This window comes from Hevea brasiliensis, unplaced genomic scaffold, assembly GCF_030052815.1.
Source record: "Hevea brasiliensis isolate MT/VB/25A 57/8 unplaced genomic scaffold, ASM3005281v1 Scaf527, whole genome shotgun sequence".
In the NCBI taxonomy this organism is placed as follows: domain Eukaryota; kingdom Viridiplantae; phylum Streptophyta; class Magnoliopsida; order Malpighiales; family Euphorbiaceae; genus Hevea; species Hevea brasiliensis.
In genome coordinates, this window is record NW_026615059.1 from 1 (window position 1) to 11,612 (window position 11,612).

Here is an 11,612-nt window from a genome sequence, read left to right on the forward strand (position 1 = left end):
CGTCAATTGGATAGACTTGTCGTCCTATCCTCCCTTGGTTATTTCTACCCATATCCATTTGGATTGGAGAAGAAATTTATACTTAGTTCAAGTCAAGTGCAATCCTGTTGGCTATTGACCACTATATGCTTGAAATTCAGGTTGTTTGCAGGTTGACTTATTGTATTGTGTTCTGACATACTTATCAGAATGCTGATTCTTATTTATACCTTAATTAATGTGGTTGAATTGATTCAGCTAAGTAGCTGAGGACGTAATGTCCTACAAATGACAAGGAATGCTAGGAAGCTTTGAAGCATTTGGCATAATTTCCTTTCTTTTCAGTTGCATAATTTTTCTTATCTCCAAGAACAGGGAAAGGGAAGTGAAGAAAATGCGGGCTTTATGAAGGAATTGACGGACAAGTAATAAGAGCATTTGGTTTGGGCTTATGGATCCTTTCTTATGTGTCTTAATATTTTGTGTCTGGATAAACTGGCAAATGCTTTCTGTGAGTGTACATCTTTTTTCAGTGATGGGTTATCTTGGAAGGAGGAAAATTTTCCTTGCATTTGATCATCAACAAAGAAGCCTATGAAAAAATGATTTACAATTTGCACATAGAACCCACTTCATTTTGTTGTTTCCTCATATGTGTACTAGTTTCAGGGAGGTTAAATTTAATGTTGTGAGACATGATGGAATCCGTGTCCTTACATGATATATTCTTCTCTCTAATATTTTATTAAGCTTCTTTATGTTCCCATATTCAAAATGTTACACTCAATCTCACTTTTATGTTTTGATTATCTTTTGGTATCAATGTGCTGACATCTACTATTTTGTTCTTTGATGACCACCTTACAGATCTAGTCATCTCAAACGACTTCGGCTTGTATGTTGCTATAGCATTTCGGATGAGGGATTAAGTGAAGTAGCCACAAAATTTCCATTACTGGAGGAGCTTGACATTTCATACTGCTCATTATCAAAACAAGCTCTTGAAGTTGTTGGGCGTTGTTGTCCTCTACTGAAATCATTTAAGCTGAACAACCAGGGGTGCAGAAACCCACATATAGAGTGCAATGAAGAGGCACTAGCTATTGCCGAACACATGCCTCATTTGCGCTACCTTCAAATTTTTGGGAATAAGCTGACAAATGAAGGCTTGCAAGCCATTCTAGATGGTTGTCCACACCTTGAATCACTTGATCTGCGCCAATGTTTTAATGTCAATATGGACGGACATTTAGGGAAAAGATGCATTGAACGGATCAAAGATTTGCGGCATCCCTATGATCCCACTGATGACTATCCCTTTGATGCTGAAATTGCTGACGTGGGATCATCTGAGGAAGACTATCCATCTGGATTTTCTGAGATTGATTTCTTGTCTGATGATGATGACTACTATGAATTCTCTGGTGGCAGTGATATGTCTGACTTTGAGCACCTATATTTTGATTAGCTCCTTTTTGATGAAGTTGAGATGTATTCAGGTGAGGAAATCAAGATTTAGAATGTAAGATGCTAACCTAGCATTTTAATGTTTATAATATTTTAGTGTAGTACCCTTTCTATACTATATTTTGTTTCACTTTCTGTATCAAGTGTTTTTGTTTTTTCGGACAGACAAATTGCATTCAAACTGGACTTCTCCATGGGGGACGACTATGATGTGCTGATAGTAGTGATGATTTTATAGAGGTTTTGTAGGTGGAGATGTGGCTGCTTATGCAATGGCATTCCGATGCAGATGCTTGAAAAGTATATGGAATATTTGGGATGCTTTTGATAAAACAATTGTAAAGTATGTATTTGTGTCATTTTGAGAGTCCTGTTGTTGCTCTCTGGTTTCTTGTTTTCTTGTCCGAACCCCTTTGTTTTAGACGTCTTGAATGTGTTTATGTTCACCAGCTTTATATGACGTCTAAGTAGCTGCCGTTCGTAGTTATGAAGTGCAATTTGCTGTTAAGTGCAACGGCTTCCGTTAAATCCACCCAAACTCAGCCTCAGCCTCAGATTTGGATCTCTCTTAATCTCTCTTAATGAGTTTGATAATTGCTAAATTAGATATTTGTATCAGGATATTTACAAAATTAATTAAAATATATATAATAAATTATAATTTTAAATATTTTTAAAAAAATGTGTAAATTTAAATTTAAATATTAAATCTTAATAATTAGTAAATTTATTTTCAGTTAAATTTGTAATAACTGCATTTTTTATGTAGTAGAAATAATTATAATAAAATGGATTAATTTCTAAGTTAATAGTCATAGGCCACGTAAGACTAGTTTCAGTAGGCACAAGTTACGGTCATTTTCTGCTAACATGACCACCTTTCTTGCCTATTCTCTGATAATTTGTATGCGTTTTTTCTTTTTTTGAAATAAAGGAAGGGGCACAGGCGACGCCGTTTTTGTCAGAACCTGATTGACGAGCAGTAGGGTTGGGACTTGGGACTTGTTTTAACTGCATAGAATGAGCTTGTGAAGATTTTGGGTGATGCTAATCTGACTGATAATTGTACGTTATTTCTGACACGTCTAACCACTTGTAGCCTGCTACGTTGCCCATTAGCCGTTGACAGTTTGCATTCCTATTCCTATTCGCTCGCCTTTTCCTATCATTACTGGGAGACCTTTCTGAGCGAGCATACAAACTCTATCTCATAACTGTATTAAATCGAAGGCGACCCGGCGATAGTCATCAATTCACTTAAGGGAGCTCCAAGTCCTCTTTCCATACAAACAGTGCCCTTTCATATCTCACAACTCTCGAAAGGTTTTCAGGATTGCTCCTTTATGTTCATTAGAAGAGAGACTAATGCAGCAGTCCATTGTCTTGCTCATCCGTTTATTCATAATGCGTCCTTTAAATGTTATACTTCCTTTCAATTTCAATATGTGCCGAACTCCTTGCCTCCTTAAGGCCATGGATTGATAATTAAAAAAATATATATATAATTGTATTAAATTTATTCTTTGTATTATAAATATGGCCTATAATTTACGTGATAGAACTTCTTGGTTACTTTTGTTTAATTCTTGAACTTCACAGTAACTTTAATAATATTCCGTAGGATGTAAATCTAAATTATTTAACTTATTATGTATATGTAATGTTAGGATTAGGGTGAGTTGAATTCCTCATTGTGATATTGAATATTGTTATGTTTTATAAGAGAAAGCTGAACTCCTCGATTATTTGATTGTGTTATAAGTCAAATAAGTTTTTTTTTTTTTTTTTCCTGATAGATTACATACTGTATAGTCAGACTCTATTTATTTATTTTCTTGAATTTGAGTCCTCCATTTGACTTTATTTTTGGATTATAAGTTGCTTAGGCTTATTACGAACTTCAAGGACCTTAAGCCAACCAAGTCTTAGGGCCTGTTTGATTTAATTGTTGGATATAGTTGAAAGTTGTTAACTGATAACTATAACGATTAACTGATAACTGATAGCTGATGATAGATGATTTATATTAAGTGTTTTGTAAAATTATATTTATTTGCTGCTATGTAAAATGATTAATAAGGGTATATATTATATAATTTATTTTATTATTGAATATAAAATTATAAATTTATTATATTATATTATTTATTTTATTATTAAAATAAATATAAAATTATTAATTTAATATATTATATCATTTATTATATTATTAAAATATAAATATAATTATTGATTTATTATATGATATTATTTATTTTATTATTAAATAAGAAAATAATTAAATTCTTTGAAAAATAAAATAATTAAATAATTTTAAAAATATAGTTATAAAATAATAAAGTAATTTTATTGTTGATAAAGAAGGAAAATCTTATAATTTTAAGTTTTTAGGAAAAAAATATTTTTTTATAATAAATAAATATTTTATATTTTATATTATTAATAAAAAATATTTTAACAAAATTACAATACGATAATTAAAGTGTTAAGATTATAAATGAAAGAAATAAAAGTAAATAATATTAACTTTTGAGTTACATGAAAAAATATAACATGGTCTAAATAAAAAAATAATAAATTAGCCAAACTCTATTTTAAACTGATACAAACTACACCTGACATCGTATAATATCAGTTACTTATCAGCTATCAGTCTACTTTTTTTAAAGTTAACAAATACTTTAATTGATGTGTTTTGATATCTAACAACTATCAACTGTACTCAAAAGGTAAACTAAACACTTCTTAGTGTTAGCCTGACGCAAGAATCGAATTATAACAGTACTATTTTTATGTACTTTAAAAATATACTGTAATTTTTCATTTATCGATACCCTTTAATTACTCTGATGTATAATTTGATTTTTTGTTGGTTAGTTATAAAAAATTTATGTAGTTTTGCGCTTTAATTTATAAAAGGGATTGTGTTTTTTTTTTTTTTTTCTATCAATTTGATATTCTATATTACTACGTTCGTTAGCAAATGTGGTACGCTAACATGGATGACACGTTATTGTTCGACGGGAAAAGCCTCCAGAGAGACGCTAAAAATGTAATGTGGATGAAGCCATTTTCAGTGAGGTTTTAGCTCGTATGGGGTAGTTCTTCGAAATGAGTTACTTTTGGCAATTTTATTGCGGGAGTTTCTGGTTGTTTTCTGAAGCTGAAGCCATGGGGTTGAGAGATCGAGGCTCCTTTGTGGCTCCATAAAAAATGTCTGAGCAAGATTGTGGTTGAGGTTGATGCCAAAAGGAACTGGATTATATTTAGTTTATACAAAAATTTCTCATCTCTCAAAGAAAGTCATACCCAAAAAAGCTCTCTTACCCATTGATAATATTTAAAAATTTAATTTAATCAACATCCTAAAATCAGTTTAATTTATTTTTTAATCTCATAAAATTATTTAATATTTAATTATAAGTTTATTTTTAAAAAATAAAATAATTGATACCCATTTATGACTCGGGGGGAGGTTTATTTTTCTCATCCCTGGCGACTAGCAAGTAACAACCGAGCCATGCAGAGGGAGTTGAGAGATGCGGTCAGACCATCGGAGAATGGGAAAGGCCACGTGGGGTGAGAGAGTTACACGTGGAGGAAAGTGATTGAGTGAGAGAGTGGGGACAGCTATTTGCTAAAGCAAAGTGTTGGAGGAGAATGGGGTAGGTTTGGCTTGGACATGAAAAAAGACCGCGCCTTCAAGTGAGCTGGTAGCTCTGCCTGGTTGGCGGGTGTTCGACATAGACATTCGCATGTGTTTTCAAACCTCCCTCTCCCTCCTCCTTCACAACCGCCCTATTTACCACGCGCCACCACATTTGGACACCTTCCTCTACGGACACATGTCTATAAGCTACTCACATAGATTAATCGATTAATCCATAACACAATCAATTATTGACGTATCATAAACGGATTGATACAGTTTCGATACAAATATAAATAAATTCAACTCTAATGATATAGTACCATCCTAAAAATACTTGATGCACAGTTTAGTTAATCGAATAATAAATATCCTAACTAATTCTATCTGTTAAGGATAAGTTTGTCATTTTATTCAGGATTCTAAATCCTATTTTAGTCGAATTTCTCTTAATTAAATCTCAACATAATTATATCTAATGACTATATAAAGATCCTAAACCTTCTTTTTTAGGTATATTATTTTCACTAATTAATTTACACACTTTTCTCGTATCAGCTTTAATTTAAACTTCGAAAGGCTGCATACTGATGGACCTCTAATTCATTGTTCTCTGTTTTGCAGAACTATATTCACAAGAAGTTTTCATGAATCGCAACACTTAATCTTTTATTTTCACATCATGTTCATGGATTGCATTTAAAATTGTCACCCTAAAAAAAAGATGGGTTTTGAATGGACAATTTCTTGTAAATAAATGAAAGGAGATTCTGAGAAAGGAAAGATTGGGCAAAAAAAAATTGAGTAAGACGTAGGATTCGTATGCGTAATTTTTCTTATTATTGTATTCCTCAAATACATTGATATTAGTTATTGTGTTCCTGCCTATCTTTCTTTTTGTCACTTTTCTAGTGGTGTTGAATTTAATCATTTGGTTGAGACACATGAATAGAGGGGATGAAATTCAGTGACTTTTGATCAAATGTTAACTTTAATCAATTAAAAATATTTTTTAAGAGAAAAATAGAAATTTATTATTTAATAAACTCGAAGGAATGAGAAACATCCAAAGAGGCAAGATGAGCTCCAGCTTGAAAGACATCTTCCACCAAATCTTCTCCTCACTAGGAATAGAAACAGCTGATTGGCTAAATTACGGGCTAACATGCATATTCACTACTCTAGGAATGTAATTAAAGTCAACATATCTAAATTGGAAGAAGACAGGCGCTTAACGTCACTCACTAATATATCATGTATGGATTCACAGCCACACTCTCCTTAATGGCCTGGATTGTTTCACTTTTCACTATCAACTCTGCAAAACCTGCGTTGCACGTCCTCTCTGTTAGCGTCTACTAGGGATGGCAATAAGGCGAGAGTTGGGAGTGAAGTTAGCTCCCCCATCTCGTGTAATATTAAAATGAAGAATAATATAAAAAAATTAATCGAGTTTCGGGTGAATCTAACTTGGGTTGAAAACAATTACCACCTATAGCCTCCATTCCAAAATGAATAATCAAAATTTCAGCCAAGCACTAGCAGGTTTCCACTTCAGATTGCACGCTCCTAAAATCAAAATTATTCTAGTATTAAGGGTCGAAGTATCAACATTCAACTTAAAACATGCAGAGGCGGTGGGTGCTAGTGTTGAGAACCCCAATTAAAAATAATTAATGTGAGACATCTTGCTCATTTTTTATAGTATAAGTTTCTGCACCTAAATGCCATGTGAATCTCTGTTACGGCTGCAATAGGTCCACATAACCCAATTGCAATTATGATATAGTTCCCCGTGTATAAGAATTTCTTACTTTTAAATTTTATGTCATTTTTTTACTTTATTAGAATCTCTTTCTTTTACGAGACTGTAATGAATCGGAGTCCCTCATTATTAATGAGTAAAGCTATTTTTTAGCAATTTACAAAGTCAATCACTTTATGCGCTAAAAGGTACTATCAGATAAAACCAAATAATTTTTCCACAATACTTCTATATGTAGTATTGATTTCAAACTTTTAATCTAATTATAAGTCTCACTTAATTTAAAAATAATATCACAACAGAGCTTTTATTTTACGTAAGAAATGAACATCAACTTTATTAAAAAATTTCTTCTATTTAAATTAAAAAATAATTTCTTTAAATTTTACTAAAATTTTGAGTCATAAATATAATAAAATATAATGACAATCAATTCTCTAGCTTAATTTGATTCAATAATAGCTGAAATCATATATAACTCAACACCGTCAGTTCCCTACTAAAAAATAATGACAATTTATCATATTTGAATGAGCATTGTTGAAATTAACCCTTTAAATCTGGTCCGTCCACTCTCCAAGGAACATTTCTTAGGTAAGTGGGATGGAACACCCAACTATTGCTCTTTAAGAACCTGAAAAAAACAAACAAACAAGCAACTTTTGGCTTTGGTTTCAACTAAATTATTATGATCCAATGATTCAAAGCTCAAATAATTAAAATAATAACACAACTATTAATAATACTTCAAAAAAGTAGAGGTTGATAAAGAGAAGATCTAAATGAGAATCTAAGCCGTTGATGTCCGCTGGTATCCCACAGGATTCTTACTTCCCACATGATTTGTCTGCGCACTTCATGCTAGCGGGCCCATCAATGTCCTCGAAAAAAGTACGTATAATAAAATAATGAGTAAATTATAAATTTGTTAATTTTTAATATTTTATTTCGTGAATAATTATTGCCTATATTCTAATTATGTTTTTAAATATTATTTATTAACAAAATATTCTCATAATTTAAATTTTATATTTATACGACTGTTTAATTTAAAATCAAATAACATATTATTAATAATTATATAATTAAAATAATATGATTATTTATTTATTTAAATATAAAACACAAAAAATAATTAGAAAATAACATATTTTCCAAATTGTTGAAAATAGTTGTTAGGCAAACATATTATAATTTTCTAAATTTTTTATATTGCAAAGATAATTTTACAAAAAATTATTTATGCAAATATTTTTAATAAAAAAATTATAAAAACCTGTTAATACAATTTTTCAATAAATACTTACACAATTATCCTTATGCGATTTAATATAATTACACAATTAAATAAATACTTAAATATAAAATTCAAGTGACAGGCTATTTTATTAACAAAATAAAATTTAAGAAATATAATTATTTTAAATAAATAGTAATTTAAATAAAAAATCATTCGACAATAATATAAAATTTCATAAATTAAATTAATAATAATTAAATGGCTAAACGAAACATCATCTTAGCATTAATAATAATTTGTGATTATCGAAGGCGATCAAAGAAATATAATGTTGACCTTCTAACAAGCCTCAGATTAGCTTATATTATAAATAAATTAAATGGAAATCATATTTTGACTTTTATTTTTTGTGCACATCTCCAACTCCTTTATTATTCATAAAATGTCAGATCAAATCATGTGCCAGTTCTATATATTAATTATGATTTTCTCATTCATCAGTTCTAAAACTTTCCATATTGAGTAAATATAATTTTTTTTAATGTCGATTAAGTCATCTAAACATTGGGTTTATATTTAGAACAAAAAGGAAAAATTAAGAAATGACACAAAAATTTATACAAATCTATGCCCCCCAATGGCAAAATATGGCAGGGAATCGCTCAACACGTGGCGCAAATTCCTTGGTCTATTTAAAAGTAATCAAACGCCGTTGATTTAGGCTTCGAGTGATAAAACGTTGCCGTTCTTTGCCTTCGTAAACCGGGAATCTCAGGGGGTGCCACCGTCCTTATTAGGGCGAAATTAAGCCCTTTAAAAAATGGGTGGGTTTTTACGTCGGCGGATCCCCGCTTCGACCCGAGTCTAGTGCTCGGATCTCTATTCAACAGCCCCGATATCAGGTCTCGCGCGTGGAGCTCAAGCGATGAGCATGGGGAATGGGTTGGAAAACTCAAGGGCTTTTCCAAGATGTTGCGCAGTGTCATCTCATTTGATGGAGCTGCAAATGGCGTGCGTCCATAAATGAGTTCGTAGATAAAAATCCCCAGGGCCCACCAGTCAACTCCGTTCCCATGGGAGCCACCAGAGGCGACCTCCGGGGCCACATACTCGTGGGTCCCAACGAACGAGCAAGACCGCGCGGCGACCGGCTCGGCGACAAATAACCGGCAGGGGCTCAAAGTTTGGATTCTCTTGGATGGGAAGAGCCGGTTGAGGAGGCATGACAAGGTCTTGTTAGGGTGTGATCGGGTGTAGGGTAAGGCAGATGGAGAAGTAGAATCCGGAGAGAAGGATGGAGATTCAACTGCTGGGACTGCATCTGAGCACAATGAGAGGTCAAAATCTGAGAGCATGATGTGACCATCGGATCTGACTAAAACGTTTTCAGGCTTTAGGTCTCTGTAGATGATTCCTAGCATGTGAAGGTATTCTAAAGCTACAAGAACCTCCGCTGCATAAAACCTGAAAGCAAAATAACAACATCAACAAGATTGTTTGTTACTATACTTTCTTGCAAGCCAAATGCTAAAAAGAAAATATATTCAGGTGAAAGAAAAGATAAAGTCTGCAATAATCTTCTGATTTCTTGCATGCAAAGGAAAAAGAACAAAGCTTGATCTGGTAAATTTTATCAGCATAGTAGCTATAATGGAACGATTCGATTATGCCATTAATGGGAAATTTTCAGACAATGGAAATTTGCGGCTAAGTCAGAGAGATAATCCTGGGAAATCTTTGGTATAGAGGAAAAAAAGGGAAACCAGAAAGCGATTTCTGTGAAGCCTAACTAATCAGAGGATTAGAGATAAGTAAATGTGAGTTTTCTTTTTTTTTTTTTTCCATTAATGAAGATGACTTGTGCAGAGCTGAAGGAGCCAAGGACAAAAACGTATGAGTGGATATGTAATGCAAGAAAACAAAAACAACGCAGACTAAGCCATGCAAAAAGATCGATCAGTGCAGTCGAATGGATAACAAAAACACACAAGTTTTTCTTTTCATCGTTGTTTTGTAGTGAAATGGTTTAGAACTTCAAGAAAATTTGCAGCTTTTATCAATTCCCATTTTAGCTTCTGCGTATAGCTTCCTTTTTAATACTTAAAATGATGCGTAAAAATATACCTTGCAGTGCTGAGAGAGAAGCGTTTCTGAGGCTGCTTATGTCTCAAAGAATGCAAGTCACCACCGGAACAGTACTCCATTACAATGCAAGAGAAATGCGACACCTCAAACTCTGCGTACAAAGTGGGTAAAAATGGATGATCTAGCATTTTCAAGATCTTCTTCTCCATCTCCGCCCTATGCATTTTCTTTTTCACCGCCAACGCCTCCTGGTCCACCACCTTCATCGCATAAAAGCATGACCGATCCTCCTCCTCTTCCTCCTCATCGTCATCATCATCGTTTTCCTTGCCACAATTCTTGTTATGCTCTCTTGTAAGGTGGCAGAGGTAGACAGTACCGATATCGCCGGAGCCGATGCGGCGGGTTAGGCGGAAGTCACGGAAGGTGAGACCGGACTTGCGGCGGAACGTAGCGGAGCGGATGGCGGAGTAGGCCAAGTCAGAGGACCGGTGGGGCTTGAGGGAGAGGTTTTCGGGAGAGGATCTTGAAGTGAGAAGATCAAAAGAAAGGCGGCTGTAGCTACTACAACTCTCGCTGCTCATTGAACTGTTAGTAGATTTAGTAGTCCTGAAAATGAGATCACCGTCAGAGGAGGCGCAGTGACCGCATTCTAACATTTTAAAAATAAAAAATCCAGTTGTGTAGCCCTCCTTTTTCTCTCCCACTCTAGTTGGCAAGAGCCAAAAATATATCGAGTAGAGAGAGAGAGAACAAGAACAACGAATTAAAAGTGTCAAAAAGGCAGGAAAGAAGTGGAATCTGACAAAATTCTTGATCGTTACTGTTTCTATGGTTGGAGTCAATAAACTTGATCAGCTCCTGTGATCGAATCAGATACTCCAACGAAAAAAAGAAAAAGAAAAACCAAAACTGCAAGCTGAAACACCCAGAAGAAGAAGCAGCAGCAGCATCAATGGCGACGGAAGAAGCAGAGCCAAATAAAGGAGACGGGCTTTGAATATAGCAGGCTTTTTTAGGGTTTCTGAGGAAGATAGAGTCCGTACTTAAGCTATAGCTAGAGAGAGAGAGAGAGATTGATCTGCTATCTTTTTTTTTTTTCGGTTTAGTTGGATAGAGAGAGTGGAAAGCGGGAGGAAGTCGCTGAGCACATTTATGGTGAGAGCGCCGATGCACGTACGGAAGGTAATTAGAGCGAGCGCGGTTAATGATACTTTAACCACAGTTAACAGTGGTAGGCACATGAGGTGGAAATGGAAAATGGAGCAGCTTTTTATTTTTGTTGGCGTTGGATGACGTAGACGAGAGGCACGTGCGAAGAGGTCGTTTGGTCATTGGTCACGTGGCATGGGGTTGCTCATTTTTCCGGTCTTTTTTTTTTAGACATTTTTACAGTCTTGCAATTCCACACCGAGACTACGTCGACG

The 11,612-nt window shown here is 33.9% G+C and overlaps 2 protein-coding genes across 2 annotated transcripts; one reads left to right on the forward strand and one right to left on the reverse strand.

The window, feature by feature from the left end:
* Positions 1–835: 835 nt before the first annotated feature.
* Positions 836–1,954, forward strand: LOC131177515 (putative F-box/LRR-repeat protein 23; the record flags this gene model as incomplete). Its single annotated transcript, XM_058142533.1, has 2 exons — positions 836–1,478; positions 1,612–1,954. A coding segment is annotated over one exon (612 nt), but the record flags the coding sequence as incomplete, so codon positions are not given.
* Positions 1,955–8,543: 6,589 nt separating this feature from the next.
* On the reverse strand, positions 8,544–11,319 carry LOC131177516 (protein kinase PINOID-like). Its single transcript, XM_058142534.1, has 2 exons — positions 10,225–11,319; positions 8,544–9,564 (listed from the first exon to the last, which is right to left on the reverse strand). Exons 1-2 carry the CDS (start codon positions 10,842–10,844, stop codon positions 8,793–8,795), a joined length of 1,392 nt encoding a protein of 463 aa, XP_057998517.1. The 5' UTR covers positions 10,845–11,319; the 3' UTR covers positions 8,544–8,792.
* Positions 11,320–11,612: the final 293 nt, after the last annotated feature.